General features: G+C 46.9%; 1 protein-coding gene across 1 annotated transcript; it reads right to left on the bottom strand.

Moving 5' to 3' along the window:
* Positions 1 to 786: 786 nt before the first annotated feature.
* On the bottom strand, positions 787 to 23,600 carry VCP (valosin containing protein). The gene is made up of 17 exons (XM_052777331.1): positions 23,466 to 23,600; positions 17,930 to 18,041; positions 17,372 to 17,544; positions 15,060 to 15,202; positions 13,448 to 13,578; positions 11,137 to 11,268; positions 10,620 to 10,722; positions 8,661 to 8,794; positions 8,268 to 8,403; positions 7,103 to 7,215; positions 6,275 to 6,439; positions 6,042 to 6,164; positions 4,789 to 5,001; positions 3,239 to 3,547; positions 2,155 to 2,310; positions 1,658 to 1,812; positions 787 to 1,242 (listed from the first exon to the last, which is right to left on the bottom strand). Exons 1-17 carry the CDS (start codon positions 23,480 to 23,482, stop codon positions 1,137 to 1,139), a joined length of 2,421 nt encoding a protein of 806 aa, XP_052633291.1. The 5' UTR covers positions 23,483 to 23,600; the 3' UTR covers positions 787 to 1,136.
* Positions 23,601 to 24,137: the final 537 nt, after the last annotated feature.

Here is a 24,137-nt window from a genome sequence, read left to right as displayed (position 1 = left end):
AGCCGAGAGCACGCAGGCGCTCCATATGTCCTACAGCCACGAACAGGCTCCCCCCTTGGGCTCAGGGCTGGGACGCATCCAGCCTCCCACCCTGCTCCTGTGTGCATGATGGGAGCAGACCCAGGGCTTCTCTTGCATAACACACAAAGAAGTACAGCAATAGCACATTTTTCAGTTCAGAGAAGGGAAAATAAACCAAGGAGCAAGGCAGCGAGGTAGAAGTGGAAAGGAAGAACGACAATCAGAACCCGACTACTGAGTGTGGGACACAGCACGGGGCCAGCTGGCACCAGAGATCCCAGACTGTCATCAGAAACCCAAGGGGATGCAAGAAATGTTGTGCAGAAGCTCCCCTCTTCCCTAACTACAGCAGTGTCACGCTGCACCACAAAGCCCAGAGACAGCCCAAGTGGCCTCTTGTGCCTGCCTTCAGCCAGGGCGGATGAGACAGGGATTGCTGGAGAAGTCCTTTGCTGCAGAGGAGCCAAAGCAGCAGGAGAGCCAACGGCTCACGGCCAGCGTCGGAGAAGCAACACCAGATACCTGCTGCCAGGATCTCTTACTCGGTGCTTCCTGCCAAGCCAGGGCTGGGGAGAGACACTGCCAAACCGATTTCTTCCCTTAACGTGAGCTAAGAGGTGTTAAGAATGAAGAGCAACCCTGTAGGCAGCAGGGAAGCGCACGTACAGATGGATTCCAGCAGAGCGAGGAGCGCTCGGACAGCACCAGAGACACACATTTAAGAGACAGCGCCAGCACCACAAAAAGGAACTGCTGGGGCCTGGCTAGAGTTTTGGAGGATTTTTATTAATTTTTTTTATTATTTTTGTGTTTTGTTTTTTTTTTTATACAGGCTAGCGTTGTACCCTTTGCTAAAGCTGCTGATTCTGCCACATAAACTAGAACAGAAATTTCTCAGAAATTAAGTCAGTTCCCCTCCTTGTTAATTCACTGTCTGCCTCCCACCTGAACAACGGTCTGGATTTGTGTTTGCAGAAAACATTCCCTGTACAAAGTCTGACGTGCAGCTACACTGTTCTGACTGAGGAATGAAGAAGCCAAGAGTCCATTGAACATTGGATTTTTCCTTGTACAACGTGGCCTGATTTGGAGTTTGGTCCACTGAGGACAGCCAGTTAACCGTAGAGATCATCGTCATTGTCTTCACTGTACACATTGCCCCCGCTACCGCCTCCTGTGCCTTGGCTCGGACCGGCACCGCCCTGGTTACCAGACGGGAACCTGTGTGCAGCAGCGCAGAAGGGGAGAGAAGAGATCCTGTTCAAAAACCTCCTCACAGCTCAGCACCCTCCCCTTCCTCCATGCCAACACCCCGGCACCAAGTAGGGCAGGCCTGAGAAATAGGGTGAAGCCTTAGGGCAGGTCACGCAAAAGGCTCACACGGCTGGCAGCTGTCGCTTGTGGTAAAGGAAGAAGGGTTGATGGACTTCAGGAGCACTAACGGAGCAGCTACAATCAACCCGCAGCACAGCCTACACCTGCCACATTCTGCACTGGCTGCTGTACGTGCTGGGGAGAACGTGAAAGCGCGGTGGAAGAAGGGTTTGTTACCCAGAATCCAGCAGAAAGCTGCCTTGGTGCTCTGCTCTGCAGCTGGCTGAGCCGCGCTGCCCTCCCGCCACTGCCCCATGGTTACCTGAAGCTGCCAAAGCCACGGCTCTGCTGTAGAGTCTGTGCAAACATCTCGTATTTCCTGATGTCGTTGTCACTGACAGAGCGGCGAGCAAAGCGCATGGCTTCCTCAAAGTGATCCCTGCGTATCTCAGGAACGGGGTCGTCCTCCTCCACTTCCTGCAGCGGGACAGAGGGCCTAGGTGAGCTGCGTGCCCGAGCTCTGCGGCCCGACGGCTGCCCAAAGCCTCCCTCCAGGCCAAGATGCTCCAACACCTGCCAAGGCAGTGGCTGGAGAGGGATGCTGCAGCAGACCGTGAGTCAGGGCTGCAGCAGGGGCCTTCTGAGCAACGCTGACCACGAGGCACCACAGTAGGGCCTCAACCTCCCACGGGACAAGAACAAAGTGCTCCAGCTCCGTGCTCTGTGCGAGAGCCCACTCGTCCCCACCCGAGGGTTACAGAGAAGAAGACATCACACCTCACACACGTGAGCGGGGAAAGCTCAGAGTGTCCCACTCACCATGGCGGAAGGGTTGGTTTGCCTCTCGCGTTCTCGCCTGATCTCACTCTCGATGGACTCACGGATGGCCAGTTTGCAGGCACGCTGGCAAATTTCTGTCAGGTCAGCCCCCGAAAAGCCATTGGTCATCTTAGCTAGGAAATCCAGGTCGACATCCTAGTGAAAAAAAAAGAAGCAAGAGACACCTCTCCTTAACACCTTACATCCTCAGGTGAGAGGTGTTCTCAGATCCCATGGTATCAAAGTGCTGCCTTAACTCTGGCCAATTTTGGGAAGATCAGCTAGCTGTTAAGGTTCTTGTTTTTGGGGAGAGATAACCACACATGAAGGCAGGCCACGCTTCCCATGCACCCACCAAGAACCCACGAAGCAGCTGTAAATGCCTCTGCACCTGTGGATTTAGGATATGATTTGCTCAGGTCTCAGCATTAGGAGTTAAACAAAACACTGTCAGACTGCAAATGGAGATGGGGCACAGGCAGACCAACGCAGACCAAGACAAACCGACCTCCTCTTCCTCCTCCCCCTCAGCTGAGGGGGTAGTACTGCAACCTCATTTGAAGCTTTCCTTCCCAACAGAATCTAAAAAGGTAAGCTCGGCATAAAAAAGCTTGAGCTCTCACTTGACATCTGCTTTTCCCTGGTTAACTATCAACTGCATTACTGCCTGCTCCCCAGGCAAGGGACATAGCTCTTGCCTGTGATTGAGTTCAGCAACAATTAACTGCAACAGTTCCTCTTCAGTTTCCATTTCCCACCCCCGTGTTCTACATTTACTTTTCCTTCAGAGTACAAGAATCTTTTCCATCTTGCCATAACAGGCTTTCCTGTTCCCACACTGTGGGCAGAACTCCACTATGTGAGACAGACCTGCTGTGCTTACACTCTGACACCTAGCTTTGTTGATACCTCGCCTCAGAGCTCAAGCCTCCCCCTACCTCTTCATTTCCATCCTTCAGGGACTGAAGGTTTCCCAGCTCTGTACCTCATGGAGCAGCCACCAGCCCTCTGCTCTGTCCCCAGCTTGAGGAGCACATGCAACACAGCAAACCCAAGCTGGATGCAGTCAGGGCGCAGATCCTACCTTGGCAACTGGCGACTTCCTCAGGTTGGCCTTAAGAATAGCAACCCGGGACTTCTCGTCAGGCAAGGGGATGTAGATGAGCTGATCCAGGCGGCCAGGGCGCAAGATGGCCGGGTCAATGATGTCTGGCCTGTTGGTGGCACCAATAATGAAGACGTTCTTCTTGGTGGACATGCCATCCATCTCTGTCAGGATCTGGTTTATGACACGGTCTGCAGCACCACCACCATCGCCGATATTGCCACCTCGAGCCTTTGCGATCGAGTCCAGCTCATCGAAGAAGAGCACACAAGGGGCTGCTTGGCGGGCCTACAAAAAGCAAATGGGAACAATTAGTCCATGTTAATACCACTGGCAAGGAGCATGCTCACTTCATGCTAAGCCTGCCCTACCATTAAAGCAACTCAGAGGATACCAGAGCACTGCTGCTGCAAGGAGAGCTTGGAGGAGCTGCTCTGGAACAGCCTCCTGCCACACAAACCCTCAATTAAATTCTCCTGAAAAACAAGCTGAATTTCCCCACAGCCAGGAGCATTGTGAACCAGGCAGAAAGGCAGTAACTCCAATGCCTAGAGGGAAAGCTGGAGCCGATTTGCCTAACTCTCCCTGCAAGACCTGGGGACATCAATTGGTTATTTAGGCACTCAAGTGTCAGTAGGCAAGATACATCCAAGGGGGAAGGGGGAAATCCAATCGTTGTCTTCAGCTGCCTAATGGGTAGTTATAAGGAAAAGGGAGCCAGACATTTCTTTGAGGTGTGCAGTGAAAGGATGAGACCACAGGCACAAACAGCTGCAAAGAAAATTCCAGTTAGAAATAAGGAAAAAAAAAATTCTTCACAGTGAGAGCACTCAAACACTAGCACACAGGACCAGAGAGGTCAGGGATTCTCCATCCTCAGCAAGCACTGAGAACACGAGGCACTGAGCACCCTGATAAAATTTCCAAGTTAACTCCCTGCTCTGGGCAAACAGCTGGACTAGATGGCCTCTAAGGTTCCCTCTCAACCTAAATTTTTCTCTCTCACTCTCCTTCCAACTTTGTTCTATCAGCACCTTCCCTGAACCACAAGAACAATGATTCCCAGGATAATCCATGCAGATACCTTCTGGGACAGGAGGCAACCCTACCGATTGGGCAACTGGGCAGTAAGAGTGAGCTCCTTTCTAAGCCATGTGTATTGCAGGACAAGAACCCACAGGGTATTATGAAAATCTGTAGATGGTGACAGCTAATGAGGTGTCAAGGTAAGTTTTCAGGGTTGTGGAGGATATCCATGCCATCCTAACACTAGCCTCACTGCTAAGGCACTGGGGCATATATCATCCTCTATCAACAGATGCAAATTGCAGCCAGAGAAACAGTTTAAATAGCTATGTTGCTAAAGATGATTAATTCCCTAACATCAGGAAAGCAGCCCTCACTCTCAGTGCAAGTGGGCAAAACACAGAAGACACAACCAAGAACCAGGCCAGTAAGACAGATGCAGTGGAGACAAAGTTCTGGGGGTACCTCAGCACAGCCATAGCTCAGAGAGAAGAAACACCTACCTTGTCAAAGATCTCGCGCACGTTGGCTTCAGACTCACCAAACCACATGGTGAGCAATTCTGGCCCCTTGATGGAAATGAAATTTGCCTGGCATTCATTGGCAATGGCTTTGGCCAGCAGCGTCTTACCACAACCAGGTGGCCCATAGAACAGAACCCCTTTTGATGGGGTCATACCAAATTTGAGGAACTTGTCTGGGTGCTCCACAGGATACTGAAGGAGAATAAAACAAACAAAAACCTCTCATGGTTAGCCAGAACAGGCTTGTACCTTAGAATCACAGAATGGTTTGGGTGGGAAGGGACCTTCAAAGATCATCTGGTCCAATCCCTGACAGGTCAGTTTTGTTTCTCCTCCCACCAGAAACACTACCTGAGATTTGTGGTGGGTTAATCACAAAATCCTGCCTGCTTGGTGCCACTGGATCTTTTAAATGGACACTGGTTGGAAAAGCACCACAGCTAAATTGAAAAGCTGCCTTAAACAACCTATTTACCTCTAAGAACTAAGTACCAGCTCAGGTAGTTTTCCAGCACACTTAACCCCAACTTCACTCTGCCCTGCAGAAGCAAAAGGGAACAGCTCTCCGGAGACGGGCAAGGTGTCTGATGTGAGCATTTATCCTCAGCAATGAGGTCAGAGATAGGTGACGATTTTAACACCAAAAAATTAGACTGAAAATTAGATTCTTCTATTCACAGACAGGATGTTTCTACAGTGCCAGCTGAAAGCTGGAAAGTATCAAACACAAACCATTCCCATGCAGCCACCAGGAGTTTCTACAGACACTTTGTGACTTTTTGTCCCAGTCTTTCCCTTCATAGAAGGCTTCACAATCCCTTCGCACCTGTCCCTGTGCTAATGCTGATGGGAAGCCCTTCAGAGGCTCTCTGTATGAGAATCTTCATCCACACTCTGGCATATACAGCCACCACGTAAGAGGATTCTCAACAGTTGTCCCACTGCTGGTTTCCACTTAAGAGAAGAAGAACTGCTGCTGTTTCTGCATGCAGCACAACACCCACCCAAGATGACACTGTAGACTCAGCTAAGGAAAGGCTGATGCTGCTTCCCAGTACCTTCCTCTTGAAGTTCACTAAGCATGGTATTTTTAGTCCATTACAAGCAAATTCCATAAAAACCTCTGCATTTACCCTGTTCACAGCCCAAACAGGAATCCAAAGTAGTTCTGGATTTTATTATTATAGTTATTTTTCAAGCTGATTAGGCAAAAATGTGTTGGAAACCCTTACCTGTACAAGCTCCTGGAGTTCTCTCTTTACATCTTCTAGACCACCAATATCTTCCCAGGTTACTTGTGGCACCTCCACCACAGTCTCCCGAAGAGCAGAAGGGTTGCTCTGGCTCAGAGCCCACTATTGTTAGAAGAAACAGCATTATATGAATTCTAACATATCATGTTCACTTGCTTCAGACAAGCAAATACACATTGCGCACAAAAGAAAGACGGGCACTCCTGCATTACCCTGAAGTCATCCATGGTCACAGCCAGCGAGTTCATCACTTCAGCATCGATGGTTTCATCTTCTAGGTCTATGAGATCCATCTTCTTTCTGATAGCCTGAAGAGCAGCTTCTGAGCAAAGAGCAGCCAAGTCAGCACCAACATGGCCATGGGTCTCGTTTGCCACCTGAAAGCAGAGCACTGACTATGACTCACAGGGATATGAGCAAGCACTCTGCAAGGGCAATGCATGCTCTGGTCACTCACTGGGAAGTGCAACAAAGCTCTGGAGGACAGCAACATCACTGTTTTGCTGCAGATTCAAGACAAGTGCTATCACATATTTAACAGGCAAAGACACCGCTGTTCCACCTCCTACTTGAGATGAAAGCTGCAACTGGAATTCAGATGGTGTGCAGAAAGACAACCCTGAGGACTGCAGTTCTTCATCCAGGACAGAGATTACAGGAACCATCCAGTTTACACATGGTGTCCAGTGTCACCACAATGCTCACCCAGCTCTGTGTGAGCTGCTTCAGGCTTGCTTTACTTTTAAAGAGAATGCCACAGCAAACAAACCCAAGAGGATGGCAGCAAGGCACTTCCAGAATGGACTGACACACATTTGTTTCACTTAGCCATGCCATTCTTAACTAGTGAGTGAGGATTTTTGGTTACTGGTAAACTAGTTAGAAGGAAGCCCAGAGATCATGCATTCACCCAGTTTCATGCTATCCTCAACGAGCAACTACATTTATGCGATCAAGCCTTAACAACTCTTCCACTACAAAACAGAGCATTGGGAACGTCTGTCTGCAGAGACAAGGTTTCCTAATAGCACGCTACTCACCTGTTCCAGATCCACATCATCAGCCAGTTTCATATTTTTCGTGTGGATCTGCAGGATCTCCAGGCGCCCAGTGGCATCTGGGATACCAATATCTACCTCTCTGTCAAAACGACCTGGGGAGTACAAAACATATGCTGAGCTGCTGATTCGGTGAACTAGAGGAGCTGCAGTTGCTGCCTTCCTCTGACTGAACAACCTGATGACAAGCCACAAACACATACAATTTTGGAGAATGCCAGAGCTTTGGGTTTCTCTGTAGCATCTGTCAGCACAGTAGCAGAGTCAGATCAGAGAAGGAGGAAAGGCTTTAGCCATTTAGGGGAAGTGATACTACTGTATTAACTACAGTTCAAGATCACATGACACAAAGGATTGCTGGTTTACTAACTTATGAGCCTCATTTTTAGGAAAATATGCTTCCCCGAACCAACATACCATGAGACATTTTTCTTTATTTCTACCTTTGTGTCTACATCAGAAGAGTCCACAAACACTGAGAGACTTTATTTTTCAGAACTTTCACAGCAGTACCCAAGTGGTGAAAAACACGAACTGCCCCCATATCTGGAGAGGCAGGAAACCTAGGTATTACTGCAATATTAACTAAGGTACATACACCTATCATTTTTCTCTAGCCATAGCTGTGCATTCAAATGGCTTGCTACACATTTAAGAGGCTGTTTTCCCCCGCACACTTGACTCATTTGCTATTACAGACTTTACCAACTGGTCATAAACCAGTCATTCATTCACACTGCAAAGTTTCAAAAACCTGAATCTCAGAAACTACCAGACTTCTCAGCAATAAAAGAAAAATAAATCAGACAATTCAAAGCCTTCTGCAACCTAAGGCATGAACATTCTCTTAAGCATTTAATCCTTCAGTGTGTCCTGAAATAGCTTCACCTAATAGAGGCTTGCACACTTTTCCACATTGAAGTATTTTTTTACTTCCACAAGTTCTAACCTAATACAGCACAGAAAATGATACCGAAGTCTGGAAGCCTAGAAATGAACTTCAAACAAGCATCTGGAGACAGGTCAATAGTTTAAGTAACACACAGAAGATGTTTAGTATCAATTTCTGCTCAATCCTTCCAAGGCCCCTGAAGCACAGCCTGTAACAAAGTATGTGATACACAAAAGAGACTGCAATTGTGGTTACCAAATCGCCTGAGTGCTGGGTCAATGCTGTTAGGTCTGTTGGTAGCTGCCATCACGATCACGTGTGCTCTCTGTTTCAGTCCGTCCATAAGAGTCAACAGCTGAGACACTATGCGACGTTCCACCTCTCCATGTGTCTATGGAGAGAGAAAGCAGTGGTTAGACCAAAAGCTCTACAACAGGAGCACAGCAGCTAGTACTGCACCAGAGCGGACAGATATGACAGCCCCGAGCTGTTAAGAAACATCATGAACTAATATCTGATTCTTCTCAGAATACCACTGAAATCAGGCATTAAGTTAAATACTGCTTTACCCTGTAGTCAAATGCAGAGATTCATGCTGGTTTCTACCAAAGAGGATGTACTACTTTACCTTCTACAGGCTTTCTTTACCTTCTCTCTCTTAGGAGCAATGGCATCCAGTTCATCAATGAAGATGATGGCAGGAGCGTTCTTCTCTGCTTCTTCAAAGGCTTTCCTCAGGTTGCTCTCGGACTCACCAGCCAGCTTGCTCATGATCTCAGGACCTGAAAAACAGCAGCACTGTGGTACCCAGAAGAAAGGCAGCTAGCCCCAAGACATGCAGCTGAATTTTTTTAATACAACATTCACATGGAGCAATCTATTTTTCAAGCCAAAGCAAATACTATCAACTGAGTTCACTAAATTTGCAGCTGAACAGGCAAGAACAGCATGCAGAATTACTTTCTATCATTATTCTGGTGTTTTCAGTTTACTCTAACAGAATACAGCGCTAATCAATGAGCTACCTTTAGCTGCCTCTTTCCTTACCCTATTTCACACTTGGTGAGCTTCTCTGTAATGTGCCACCCCACACTGTTAATGCCAGTCCTAGCTTGCAAGAGAAGCAATCAAATTATATGGTGATGAATTATCAGGGTAGGGAAGGAAAGCTCTAAGATTATGAAGCTGCCTTTAGCTTACATTACACAGGTATACATTTACCTCTGTAAGATCCTATAAATGTGTTTAAGAAAACCCCAGCAAAACAAAACCAAAAAAATCAAAACCCCAAACCCCATCTCCTCTCAAAGAATAAATAAAAAAAGTTAAAATGTGTAAGTACAACAATCCCAGAAGGAAGGACAGCATTCCCCTGAGATCCCCTACAATCGCTGAACACTAGCGCAGGCTTACAGATTTATTCTGTCTGATTTTTCCATCATGCCGATGGGAGTGGTAATGAAGAGAAAGTATGCTTCTAGAAGATCCAAGAAAAAGAAACCTGACCCTCAGGAGTGCAAAGCTGTTAGCTGACTGAAGCACACCAGCTGCAGAGCCACTGGTGCAGGCAGGTACTAAGAGTCTTTCATTACAGGTAACTCACCAGTTCATACCAGCTCTGTCTAAAACACTGCCTGCAGTTCCAGGCTTGAGACCAGCAGACAGAGAAGGCATCACTAACTCTGACAACGTTATTTTTATTATGCAATAGAAGTACAAGTGTCTAAAGAAATGGCAGGCTCATTAGCATTCAGTGACAGCTTACACACACCTTAGGAAGCATATGACAAGGACAACATATGGTTAAAACCAGTCCATTTACATTTGGTATCTTGAGATATGAAGCAAGTCACTTCCCTACTGCTGGTCACTGCTATGCTGTGCTATATACTCCTTTGTTATTGCCTTCATTGGTCTATGTGATTGAAATCAGAAAAGAAAAGCAGCACTCCTTAAGTAAAAATGTTCAGTTATTCCAGAACCAACTGTAAAAATGGGACAGAAAAGCAGTGAGGAAAATTCAGAATTTGGTCCTTACTGGACATAAACCAGTAAGCATCTCAACTGCTACAGGTGCGAGTTAGCAACAGGAGGTTCTGTCACTTGGTAGCTAAGTCCCAAGGTACTCATTATAGCTTTCAGTAAAGTTCCTCCCAATTAATGGTATGCAAAACAAAACAGGTCTTGTGCTTTACTTGAAGGGAAAGAAATCCACAGCAGACCAGCTTCTTTTCTGAATGGAACATGGTGGCAGCAACAGAAGCAGGTGTCCTGCACCCATATACTTAGAGTCATCTCAGCACTTCACTCCTAGCTCTGCTCTCACCAACATAAATGAACACCCAGACAGACAGACTCCAAGTCCCTGCGTCGCAAAGCTGTCTTCCAACCACCCTGCTACAACACAATCAAGCTTATGGGAAATGCCACTACAGATGCTTCCCCACAAACGGCCCCCAAGTGTCCCCAGAGGCATGCTTGAAAGAGGTAAGGAAGGATGTCAGGGAGACAACATGACTCTACGAGCCCTATTAACACCATTCATTACCATAAGATGGATGAATGAGCACACAGCAGATCTGGGGCCAAAGCAGCTACAAAACTTACCATTGATCAGGAAAAAGAAAGCCCCTGTTTCGTTGGCCACTGCTCGGGCAATCAGTGTTTTGCCAGTGCCAGGAGGACCATACAGCAGAATCCCACGTGGAGGCTGAGGACAAAGGCAAGGGAGTTAGGTGGTGAGCTACTATCTGAATGCCTAAGTAGCTTCACAGTGAAACTGTAAGCATTTGGTAAAGCCAGTCCAAAATTGCGATGCAAAGTCATACAACAGCTGTCCTCCCAACATTGCTATCAACACCCTTACTACTTTGCATGACACACAAACAAAAACCTTGCCAGTAACTGACAACGCCAATTCAAAGCATCACTCTGCTTTACAAGATGCTTTCCAGAACATGTAAGGAAATACTTTCCTAACACCAGCATTAAAAAAAAAAAAAAACAAAAAAACACCCAAACACAAATTACTTATTCCACCCACCAATGCCTCATAAACCTCTGACATCAAGAGCCATCTGCAAGGGCAAGCCCACTCATCCACCTGGTGCACACAGGGACTTACCTTCACCCCTATGGCCTTGAAGAGCGCAGGGTGTCGGAGGGGAAGTTCCACCATCTCTTTGATTTGGGCCAACTGCTTCCGGCAGCCACCAATGTCATCATAGCCCACTTCATTCAGTGACTCCTCTTCATCCTACCCGGAGGAAAATATATTAAACATCTGAGTGGAAACAGTGGTTCAACAACCCCTCCCAGTCTACAGAAGCCAGGAATCCGGGTTTTTGCTCGTAGCCACTTCTTTGCTGTCTTGAGACTCTCACTTTCAGGACTTCCTCGTGTCTTCTACGATTGTTTCTCAGCTCTGTCTTCCCAGATGTACAAAGGGAATTGCCTGCATGTACCTAGACCTCACTGAAGCCCACCCTCTTGAATGACAGCCTCTGCTGCCAGGTTCCCTAGAGACTCTAGTGCAAAACAAGCTCTGTGACCCTCTGATGTGGCTAACAAAGACAGCAATAGACAATGAAGCTCAGTATAAAATATACTTATTCCTTAAACTGTAAGTGATATCTCTAACTCCTTGACATACTCTAGCTATCATACAGTTCTCAGACGTAGGGTTGTCTTTTGGGATTGACTCAAATAAACAGAGGATGTTAAGATCCAGACATGCAAATAAGATCAACAGTAATCAATTCTTCCAGTACAGCTCTATGGCATCCATTCATTTGGCTGTCCAAATCTCTACTGGCCTTAGTTACCTGTAACATTATGTCCTGGTTTCCGCTGGGATAGAGTTAATTTTCTTTCTAGTAGTTGGTACAGTGTTATGTCTTGGATTTAGTATGAGAAACACAGTGATGTTTTCAGTTGTTGTTAAGAAGTGTTCAGTCTAAAGTCAAGTATATTTCAGCTTCTCATGTCCAGCCAGCAAGAAGGCTGGAGGGCCACAAGAAGCTGGGACTAACTGGGCATAGGTGGGCGAGTGGTAAGCAATTGCACTGTGCATCACTTGTTTTGTACGTTCCAATCCTTTTGTTATTATTGTCATTTTATTATTGTTATTATTAGCTTCTTTCTTTCTGTTCTATTAAACTGTTCTTATCTCAACCCATGAGTTTTACCTTCTTCCTTCCAATTCTCTCCCCCATCCCACTGGGTGAAGGGTAGTGAGTGAGCAGCTGCATGGTGCTTAGTTGCTGCATGGGGTTAAACCACGACACATTAGGCCACACTAAAATAATGAAATAATACAGCCTGGAATCTCAGAAGGGCTCAGTCCAAGACCCAAAACCAGGAACTACTACCTCAAGTAGATCACTCAGAGTTTAGCCCTATCAAGCATTGAAGGTCTCCAGGTTTGGAGATTCCTGCCCTCTCTGGGTCCTGCCCCAGGGTTGGGGGAAACCTTTTTCCTAGCATCTACTGGGAATTTCCCTTGATCCAGCTTATGCCACTGCCACTAGTCCTGTCCCTGGGCACAGCTCTCTGAAAAGCTTGGTCATCTACCCCCTACCATCAGCCAGTTGCCAGTAAGTTGCCCCTTTTCCTTCTCTCCAGGCTGCATCATCCCACTCTTCTAGCCCCTCCTTACTCATTCTGACCTCCAGCTCCTCATCATTTTGGTGGCCTTGGTTCAACTTGCTCCTATCTGTCTCTGCTGTGTCCTGAAGAGCCCAAACTGGACTCATGGGGTGCCCAGATGCAGTCTCACAAGTGCAACATAGATGTGAATTTTTCAGAAGGCAGCTAACTACAAACCAGCCCCCACCCTGATTTGCAGGTAGTAAAAAGGCACTTACTTTATGCAGTATGCAACCACCTTAGCCCATTTCTCTGAGATTTCCTACTCTGTAATACTAAGGTGGCCAAGACCTGACAGACGAGCCACTCAGCCTGCCTGAAGCTTGGAACACGCAAGGCTAAACATCTTAAGGGACTGGGGAAATTTTTTTTTTTTTAAGTCAACCATTTGGGGGTTTCAAATTTCTCACTGAGAAAGCACGAATTGCTTTCTTAGTAACATTGTAAGCTCTCCCTGCTATCAGTCAAGGGAACTTTGGAATTAAAAGACGCATCCAAGTCCAGCATAAGATATCTGGAAGCAGATGCAAAAACAGCTGCTGCCGAAGTATGGCATCTCAGCAGCAAACCTACACACTGGTGCTATCTCAGCATATAAGGAAAGACACTGGAAATGTATTTCTCTACCTTCAGCAGCAGCTCATCTCCTGAAACCGGAGTTTCTAACCATTACATTCAATACACAAAAACAGGAACTCCAAACACTGCTGCTCTCAAGCACTGTCAAACAAACAGATTTTGGACAGAGGTGATTTAGTAGGAGAACTGCATGGGAGGATTCTGCTCACCTCTCGTTTGATGGGCTCTCCTTCACAGTGGATCACTGTGTCTGGAGCCACTATACAGTATGGACTTGGATCTGTCTCCACCACTTTGAATTCCACTGCACGCATCCCTCCACGCACCAAGAAGATGTCACCTGTAAAATCCCACACTTAGTAGCCTGCTGCAGCCGACTTCTGCAAAATGTCCACCCTTGTACTACCAGCAGCCCCAGAGGACAAGGAAGTGGGTTACACAGGTATACACTGCTGGCATTTGTAACACTGCTCTGCATTTTAAACTCCAGAGCTCCATGTACCGTGACTACCCGAGCACCGTTTAGATCTGCAGCAGTTAAAGTTCTCAAATTTCATCCAGTAACAAACAGCAAGCAAAACGAGCAAACAATAGAAAAGAATACTCTGCCTAAATACAAAACACAAAGGCAAGGAATCACATTTCTTTTCCATTCAGTTTCAATTTAACATTTCTAAAACATGCAAAAAGCCCTAACTTAATAAAAATTCATTTTGAAGTTATTATAGTTGCTACTAGCTATAACTGGTTGTCTCCAGAAGCAGAATAATATAGAATACTGCACTATGACTCCTGACTAAACTGGGCTACAGAAGCTGGATAACTTCAGCTTGTGTTTATAGTGCATGTCTTGGTTTCAGCTGGGACAGAGTTAACTGTCTTCCTCATAGCTGATAAAGTGCTAATGTTTCTGAGTTTGGTATGAGAAGAATGTTGATAAAATACTGATATTTTCAGTTGCTGCTAAGTAATGTAGACTAAGTCAAGGATTTTTCAGCTTCTCATGGCTAGCCAGCAAGAAGGCTGGAGGGCCACAAGAAGTTAGGAGAACACAGCCAGGGCAGCTGACCCAAACTGGCCAAAGGAATATTCCATACCCTATGGCATCATGCCCAGCATATAAACTGGTGGGAGTGGGGTTGGGGGGATCACCGCTCGGGCACTAACTGGGCATCAGTCGGTGGGTGCTGAGCAATTGCATTGTGCATCACTCGTATATTCCAACCCTTTTATTACTACTATTGTCATTTTATTACTGTTATCATTAACGTTATTAGTTTCTTCTTTTCCGTTCTATTAAACTGTTCTTATCTCAACCCAAGACTCTTACTTTTTTTTCCCCAATTCTCTCCCCATCCCACTGGGTGGCAGGGAAGTGAGTGAGCAGCTGCATGGTGCTTAGTTGCTGGCTGGGGTTAAACCACGACAGTGTATTAGGTCCTGCTTGTTCCAGCAGAATTGCTACTAGCACAACTCCAAAAGTGCACTTGGTTTTCTACGCACTCTCTCAGTCATTAATTAAATTACTTTGAAGAAGTGAGTTTAGTCAGAGTGCCAACTGGTATACCCAACCTATTGATTAATACACAAGCAACTCCCTAACTCCACCAAGTGATTTAATATTTTCTCCCGAGTTCTACCTGAACCTTTTCTGATGCTCTCCCATCTCATGTAGCAAAAGACCACAGGAAAACTATGATCTACACACGTCAGTCTAATGCTTTGCAGAGGTCTGTGCAAGCTTCTAGAAATTCTCTTTATTCAGTCTCAGGACCAGCTCACACTTGCTGCCATCAGGACTGTAATAACAGGCACTATTACCTTTCCTGATGGGTCTGTATGCTTCCAGGAAGTACGGCTTGAGATAGACCTCAAACAGATTCCCCGTGATCCCTTCTACTGTGTCATCAATTGGCAGCACATGGATACGTTTGCCGTATTTCACATCTGGGCACGGCTGGATGCTGCAACAGAAGAAACCTCCAGTTAGCCACATCATGCTGGAGTTACACCCGAGTCTGGAAAAGGAAGTGATGCCCCTTCCCAGGCCAGTACAAATGCCAGAAAGGACCCTCCAAAGCCCTGGTGAGACTTCCCACCTGCGTAAGAACATTTCAGTGCTGACCAGGCAAAAATCATGCCCATCAAGAGCAGTCTTCACAACACTCACTTTCCTTCACTCCTCTCAGCCCTATCCAAGACCACTGGGAAATTTCATACTTTCCTCCTACGCCCCCGCTCTTCTGTAGCCTCCCTCGCCATCCCCAAGACACATTCGCAAGTTACTTATGCCGCCTAAAGACCTGTGAGAGTCAGGAGCTAACTTTTGTTTCAACAATGAGCTACTGCTGAAGCAGGTGCAAGGGAAAGGGAGCTGGGGGAAGCTTTTTGTTCCTTCCTCTCTCTACCTTACTACAAAGACCAGAGCCCCTGTTGCTGACAACCCTGATTCTGAGCAAAGGCTCTCACAGTACCAACCAGCTGTAACCAGCTTGCAGCCAGGTGTCTTGTCAGTCCCACTTTGCGGAGGCTGACATTTAGGTTAAAGTCTGAAGGCCCCTTCCCCCTTTTTAAATGAACACTACAGTTATTATTTTGCAGTGTAGGAGAACAGCCTACTGTAGCGATAGCTCCAAGTATCAAGCTGTGGCAGAAAGCTCAGATAGGCTTTGCCAGCTAAGAAAAGCCTATGTGGAACTGCAGCTGAGCATGCAACTTTTCATACATGACTCTTCTCAAGACTCTTAATAGATTCTTTCACCACATGCTTTACAGAGAGGACACAGCAGAAGGGTAAAGGAAAAGACAGACTGCCTCAGAAGGGAAACAGTTGACAGACCACAAGCAGGAAGCGATTAGCACATGAATCTGGATTTTGGCAGAAACCAGGCCACGGAAAGTAACAGAATAAGCAGTTAAAGATCAGCAAGAAAAATTCTGAGGGCAAGAGGTGTGAAAATTCTCTGACCCTTGCAACACAGCAAAGACAATTGTTAATGCATTTGGGAGGCTGAGAACCACTACACAGTCCCAAGAGAGAAGGGGAGAGTACAGGCTGAACTGTCACACTAGAAATGACTCTTAACAGTGAACTCGTATCAGGTTAAAGTAAGGATTCAACTTTATTTTAAATCCACAGACTGACACAAAGCACTGTTCTGTTCCAACTACAGTGGCATTTAAAACTTGCATTTTCTAGTGGTAGAGGGATGGGTGGAACAGCCTCATTTCCCTCCTCTATAAAGTTTGTATGAATCACATTTTGCATTTGAAGATTATTCCAGACATCACCTCAGAAAGTCTAGTGTCAGAAACGAGACTCCAATCTTCCCAGAACATGCAAGATATTCCAGATTAGGACGATGCTCAGAAAGAGGATGAGCTGTTAGCCCTCTCACACTTAGGCCTGCAAACTAGCATTTTTATGTTTAAGAAATGCTCACATGCTTCCCTCCCCCACTCCCATCACAGAATGGAACCTATCTCCCGGAAGCTGAGATGCATACTTCAATGCTTTCCCACTCCTTTCTGCAAGTGTTGCACAACAAAATCCCTGCAACACTTTTTAAGCATTCCTAATTTTAAAATTATTTTTACAAGAAAACATCCTTAGGGGATTTTTAATCTTGCTATTTGACTGCTTCATGTTTTTGTTGCTCATTTCTAGCAAATTTTAACTTCTGTTTGCCATAGGGCAGCTCAGATACTACAAGATCAATTACAGTGTTGTTTAATGACTTCCACAGTTAACACTGTGGACATTAAAAATTAAGACAAGAAAAATTTGCGAGTTCACCTGACACTGTAAATTTGGGAAGATGACTGTGACAACAGTGGGATAAATGAACCACTCAATTTAATGACAGAACTTGGGCTCATGAAGGTCCTTAGGAGACTTCAAGAATCTTTAGCATAATTTTTTAGTATTAATCTGAATATGCATACAGCCAGAAACACATGCAAAAATAAACTGAGATCCCTGATCTTGAAAACACTTGTATGATCTCCTCTGGAAGATGTAGGAATACTTCCTGCAGACCCTGCCTCTGCTACTGACTGAATCAATTCAGAGCCAACACACAGGTTATTTAGGCAACCCAGGGATACACAACAGTTAGCAAACTAGTCCTCACCTGATCACGTCACCCAGACGCACCCTCAGGTTGTTGCGAACAACCCTATTCATGCGAATCTTCTCATCTGAGCAGGTGTCATCTGACAGAACAATGCAGACCGCTTCTCTCCTCTTCTTTCCTTTTAGCAGGACAGTGTCTCCTCTGAAGAGTTGCAATTCGTCCATTTTTGCCTGTAAACAGTAACACCATCAGAACAAGCTTTTGACAAAACAAGAATTCAAGTATTTGAAGGACAGTTACTTGACTTTGGAGAATTACATCTTGGAAGCAATATATTAAATCCACAAGGACAGAGGCTCCTACTACGCTGGTCAAGAGCTAATCCTGAAGCCAGACTAAGGGCACAAGCCCAACTAAATCCTACAAAATTGAGAATCAAAATACATTTTAACATGGAAGAGTGTTAGGAAACAAGACAACCCTCCCTCACTCATAACAGCTGCAGCTTCCAACACAAATACTTAGATTCATGTTGCAAAGTTGCATTTCAAGTTAATACACAGCAACAGCTTGCAAATTACCAGATTAAATGGTTTGCTTTTACAGATGACGCACCTGGGACAGTGACACAACACTGTTGTCTTCATTGATGGCTTCATCAACAATTAACCGATTGGGCCTGTTCTTCTGCTTCAGAATAGCAGTCGATAAGTCATCCGCTTTAGAACTGGTGAAGAAAACAGAAGTTATAAGTCTGACTGATATTGCTCCCCCCTTTCCAGCCACTCCCCTGTTTTCATCTCCATTTTCTACAGGTTTCTTTGTTGTCTTGTCTTTTAGAAGCTATACTTGTTTCTAAGACAAAGGAGAATGTTTTTCCCAGGCACTAGTTGCAGAAGTTCAAAGCACAATGTTTCCCATCAGTAAACATAACTACTTTATTAGCCTCAAATGGAAACAGCTCTGAAGCTATCTATGAAAAGAAGTGGTCAGTGAGATGTTGCTGACTGCAAGATGTTTTGCCTAAAAGAATTAGTCAGACTCATCTGAAATCACATGTAACCACTGCCACCGAAACAAAAGTTCAAGTCTATTTGGTGTCAAATCCCAGATAAATAGGGGAATTAAAGGACAATGCTGCAGCTCCCCTGACAGGAAGTTTTAAGAGGTTAGCCTGTCGAGGCTTATTAGTTAAACCTAGCAAGCCAGTAGAAATATTCAAGTGCTTATGAAAAATGGGGTTTTCTTTCTTTATTTTTTTTTTTTAGGATATAAGCACCTTTCCAAAATACCTTCACAGGAGTCACTGCAGCTCTTAGCCCACTGTGCCACAAGAAGTACGACAGATAATTTCACTTGCCTTGACAAAACGGAGCAAATCAAACACCAAGGAAATGGAAGAAAGGCAGATTAAGTGTTTCCCTTCAAAATCTAATACAGCAAATTCACTCTATGAAAGAAATATGAATTCGAACCAACTGATCCCCAAGGAGGTCTTGGAAGTTGTGCATTAGCCAGCCACAATAGCAGCGGGCTGTTGTAACTTCCCTTGGTGGGACCTGACTACTTTCTCCAAGTATTCAGATGTGGCAGTGTCTAAGGTCGGAACAGAAAACTTTGCACAGTTTGGTTTGATTCTGACAAAGAAAAGAAAGTCTTCCTTTGTCCTAAGCAAGCGGCAAGCAACCAGCAAAGAGTAGGAAGCTTTGTGGACAACAGTGTTGGCTGTACACTTTGGCTCCATTTCGCTCTTTTACGGACAAAATAACCAGAAGCAATCAAACCTTGAGTGGAAGTGGCAAAGCTACACAGCACGAATGCAGACTGTGGCAGCAGTCTGTCACTTGGCACACCCACTGCATTTTTAAAAGTCCATCAGAGAGGGGATGTATGGTGTGATGTTACCCCAGGTGCCCCCGCCCCTCAAGATAGAGGTTTTTCCAAGACAGGCTATGCAGTATTGGCTACTTTCTCTGACACGTAAAAGGGGGAACAATACCAAGCAAGCCTATGAGGGCAGCCAGCTTGTTTCCAAGAGGTTTTCAAGCTTCACGTAAGCCCTGGCAGCATAGGAAACACGTTGCAAATCACAAGACAACATTATTTTAAGTGAACAAAAAGAGGAGTTGTAAAACATGTCTTTCCCGGACTGCCAGCACTGGGCAAGTCGCCTTTTTCCTCTCCTCATTAAAGAGTGCAAGAGACAAGACATCGACATCCATCCCTTTTGATGCGAGACGTTACAGATCCATTCTTTGAACCCAAAAAGACACAAGAAAGGCTGCTGGATACCTCCTGGGAGGACCTCATGAATTCCATCTTCAACCCAAAATGTGGTCTTGGTAGAGTCCTAAAAAGTCTGGGATTTCCAGGAAGACAGAGAGCAACAAGAAAACTGAAACAATACACTGTCAGGCCAGACAGGATCTTGTGATTAAAACAGCATGTAACACCAACAACCTACTCGTAAGGACCTTGCTTCCGCATTAGCTCTAGAAATTAATTTAGCAGGTAGATTTTAAAACTTGAGATAAGGGACACCAGCAAGAAACAATACTATTTAGCCAGTTGTCCTGGTTTCAGCTGGGATAGAGTTAATTTTCTTTCTAGTAGTTGGTATAGTGGTACGTTTTGGATTCAGTATGAGAAGGATGTTGATAACACTGATGCTTTCAGTTGTTGCGAAGTAGTATCTAGTCTAAAGTCAAGTATTTTTCAGCTTCTCATGCCCAGCCAGCAAGAAGGCTGGAGGGGCACAAGAAGCTGGGACTAACTGGGCATCGGTAGGCGACTGGTGAGCAATTGCGTTGTGCATCACTTGTTCTGTATATTCAAACCTTTTATTATTATTGTCATTTTATTAGTTATTGTTATCATTATTAGTTTCTTCCTTTCTGTTCTATTAAACTGTTCTTATCCCAACCCACGAGTTTTACCTTCTTCCTTCCGTTTCTCTCCCCCATTCCACTGGGTGGGGAGGGAGTGAGTGAGTGGCTGCGTGGTGCTTAGCTGCTGGCTGGGGTTAAACCATGACACCCGTTCAAAGCGTGAATGTAACTCATACCCCTCTGCACATGAGATGTGGGTCCAAAGGCCTTTTGATAAGAAACCGCTGCCAGACTTTGGCTATATAAACTGTCACTGAAACTGAGTGGCTGTCCCTTGGGATGCAGAGACTGCCATGCATTCTAAAAAAAACCAGTCTGGGACACAAGATAAAAATAAATGGAAAAGGAACTGGGCAGCAAGTGGAAGCTTTTTGACCACAACTGTCCATAAACCAAAAGCTGTATAAATCTGGAAAGAAAGTTCCAATACCTCCTGACACACAGCAGTGCTGAAGAGCACAGCAAGAGGTCCACTTTGTTCTGCTGAATGTGAGAAAAAGTTTTGGTACTGAAGAACTGAATCTACAGTTTCCTAAGTAAGAAGCAAGGGCTGGATCAATGTTGTCAGTACATTACTGCACTTAAAGCAATCGAAAAGCTTGGAGGCATTAAAAATGGAATAAAGGTCTCCAAGAAACAACATGCAGGCATCTAAATGTCTGGGATCAGCTTCAGTTATCTGACCTGACAGTTCTGTAGACAAAGAAACAAAGGTGTTTTAAAATTACATCAGCTACACAGGAGAGTGATGTTATTTCTCCTACAGACAAGGGTAAGGACTTCGAGAGACAACCACTACCCATCTTTCAGCAGCAATTTAGAATATTGTTATTATCACCATTTGCCCTCATTGCATCTCTCCTGGGGGTTCCTTGTGCTCTAACCGAAATGAAAGAGCAAAATACATCCGTGCACCTCAGCCACACTCAGACAATCCCTGACGTTTGTGCATCAGAGAAGGAAAGCCTAAGGCATGGGTTGGGGTTCTCTCCTGCCAACTTTCCTACACGTGCTGGTGAGCTTCAGTGGAGGGTAGGACAGACAGCTAACCTAGGTAATTTTTAAAGCTCCTCAATGAGTTTCCCATCAGAACGAGCCTGGTGCAAATCCTCTAGATCATCGCCCCTACTCACCCCTTTTGTCAACTCCCTCACACACTTTCCCCTCTCACTCCTTTCTTTCACTGACTCAACAAAGAGATAAACTGAACAAAAAACGTAGCTTTAGAGCTGTTTTGGTATTAAAAGGAAATTCAAAGCCTGCCTCAAGTCTGCCCCAGACAGAGGCCAGAATTGAGGACACAATCCCCAGCACAGCTAATGGCCAAACTTGCATATAAAGCACAAGACATCAATAAAATTGAAGCAAATATGTATCAGTCCTAAAGACCAACAATAATGGGTTCCCTCTTCCCATCCTCAGCCCCCTTTTCTCTCTCAGTAAAGCAGTCCAACAGCCCCATTTGACACAGGGAAAGAAGGGGAGGGGGGTACTTTTTACAACTTAAATCACCTCATCATTTTTCTCTGTGTCAGATCTCCCCTCTTCAGCATGTGATAACGCCCAGAGGCTATGCATTATGGTGGACGGTATGAAAAGCAAGAGCAGAAATTACCAGTTTGTGATTCTTCTGAAAATGACTACCAACCTCCAAAACTCCACTTAAACTAAGGGAATAGGTCACTTCCTGCAAGTCTGTGCTAAAAATATAGGAAAAAGTCACTGACTCAAAATGATTCCAGCTACAGTAACGAAAGTGAAAAGAGTCATGCATTCTGTATGCTGGTGTGCCTTTTTATCAATATTCTCAGGAACTCGCTTCCGAGATAAAACCTGTCAGTGGTTTCTTACCACCCTGAACATCCATGTTACAGACTGAACTGCCTTCCCCAGGTAGGTATTAAAAAAAAAAAAAAAATCCATAACACATTTTATCCATTGAAGCAAACGAGTGAGGTGTCTGATGACTGCAGCCACTTAATGGAACAGCACGTGACAACCAAGCGGTGAGTTCATATTTGTGCTTGATATGCCAAGTTCTCAAACACTGTTTCAGACAGGTAGGCACACGAAAATTAGAACCTCTTCAGAAACTGCACTCTCCTGCCTCTTGCAGTGCTACTTGCTGTGCTAAGGCTCAGTTCAGCAAGATGGCTGCCAGCAGCACTGACCCAAAAACGGCAACTAAAAAGTAACTGTTTTCCAGTTGCAGAGTAACTTTTGTTGATTCCTATGGGCTGAAAAGAACTTTGCTAAAGTAGAAATTTCTTTCTAAAGACACTGTTCACCTCAGCTGCAAAACATGCCTCCAAGACCACCACTTCCACCACAAGCTCTACCACGGACACTGAATTCTTGGCACACCTTGCTGGAACTGACTCAGTAGGACCAAGCAGGTCTAAATTTCAGGACTTGCAAAAGGAAAGGAGAACATAAACAATGGACGCTAAGGGGACCAAAAGTGCCTCTGGCAAGGCCAAAAAGTCACATTAAGTATTCCTGGACTTGGGACATTTCTCTTTATGTTCTATTTTTACACCTCTCAAGGGGCAATGGAGTGGCTTGCACACGTGGGCTGGGAGTCGAGAGACCACTATTACTCAAGTCATTTTTGAGGAGCGCGAAACACGATCCTCAGCCCTGAACTGAAAACAGTGAGGCGAGACACCGGAGACGAAAATATAGACGATTGCCTCAGCTGCCACAGAGGCCAGCCCGGCACAACATGTCTGCCTCTGCTAATGCCAAGTCACTTGCTAGCCCCGGCCCGAGGGCCGCTGCGAGGAGGAGGCCGGGACAGGTCTCTCGCCCCCCGCCTCGCTGCCAGCCGCTCCGGGGCCGGGAAAACAAAGCCCTCCCTGGCTGAGGCCTAGCCCAGGCGGGACGGCCCGGGCCCTGCCGGGGCACGGCAGGCAAGCAAGGCGGCCCCGGGCGGGGGCACGGCCAGGGCCCAGCGGGAGGCCCGGCCCGGCCTCGCCTTCCCCCCCCCCCCCCATGACTCGACACTTCCCGGGGAGGCCCAGCCCGACCGGGGGGGGAGGTGTGGGGGGTAGGGGAGCGGGGCGGCGGGGCGCGGCCCATCCCCCTCCCGGCACCGCCGCCTCCTCCTCCTCAGGGCCCGCATGACACAGCGGGATCGCGGGACGGATCGGGCCCGGGCCGCGCCGCGCTGAGGCGGGGTAAGGCGGGCTAGGCCCGGCCGGGCCCAGCGGCGCCGCGGCGGGGCCTAGGCCGCGGCCTGCCGGCGGGCGGCCCGCACTTACTCGGATCCCGAGGCCATGGCGCTGGGGGGGGAAGGGGCGAGGGGAGGCGGGCGGCGGCGGCTCCTCAGGGCGGGCGGCGGCGGCGGCGGCGGCGGGCGGCTGGTCTCGGGCAGGCTGGCGGCGGCGGCGGGTCGCGGCGCTTCGCGCTGACTGAACCTCAGAGCCGACTCATCGGAAGGGAAAGCTCCGCCCCGCGCCTCCTCGCCTGCCTAGCAACAGCGTGCGCTGACCAATCGGAATACCGCCCGGCCAGCGCCTCAGCCAATGGGAGGGTCGGAAGCGGGGAGGACGAGGCGGGGGTGAAAAAAAGAACGGGCGCTCTCGCTCCTCCGCCCCGCTCTCCCTTCCCAATCGTCACGAGCCAAGCGCAGCACTAGTCAGCCAATCGCAGCGCCGCCCCTGCCGTGGCTCTTCTACCGGGCAACGCTGGTCGGGCAGCCGATGACAAACATCCACCAATGGGAAAATCCGGGCGAGAAGTCCCGCCCCGGCGGCCCTCCGCGTTAGTGTCGCCTCGCGATTGGCTAGCGCCCGAGGAAAGGGAAAGGGGCGGCAGGCTTGCAGCCAATCGGAAGGGGTGGGAGGCGGGCGCTCGGGGAGGCGGGCGGGTGCGCTGAGAGCGGCGGGTCTCAGCTGGCGGGGCGGCGGGGCCGGGTCGGCACGGCCGGGCCG

This window comes from Harpia harpyja, chromosome Z (genome assembly GCF_026419915.1).
Source record: "Harpia harpyja isolate bHarHar1 chromosome Z, bHarHar1 primary haplotype, whole genome shotgun sequence".
NCBI lineage: Eukaryota > Metazoa > Chordata > Aves > Accipitriformes > Accipitridae > Harpia > Harpia harpyja.
This window is presented reverse-complemented; position numbering and strand designations above follow the sequence as displayed.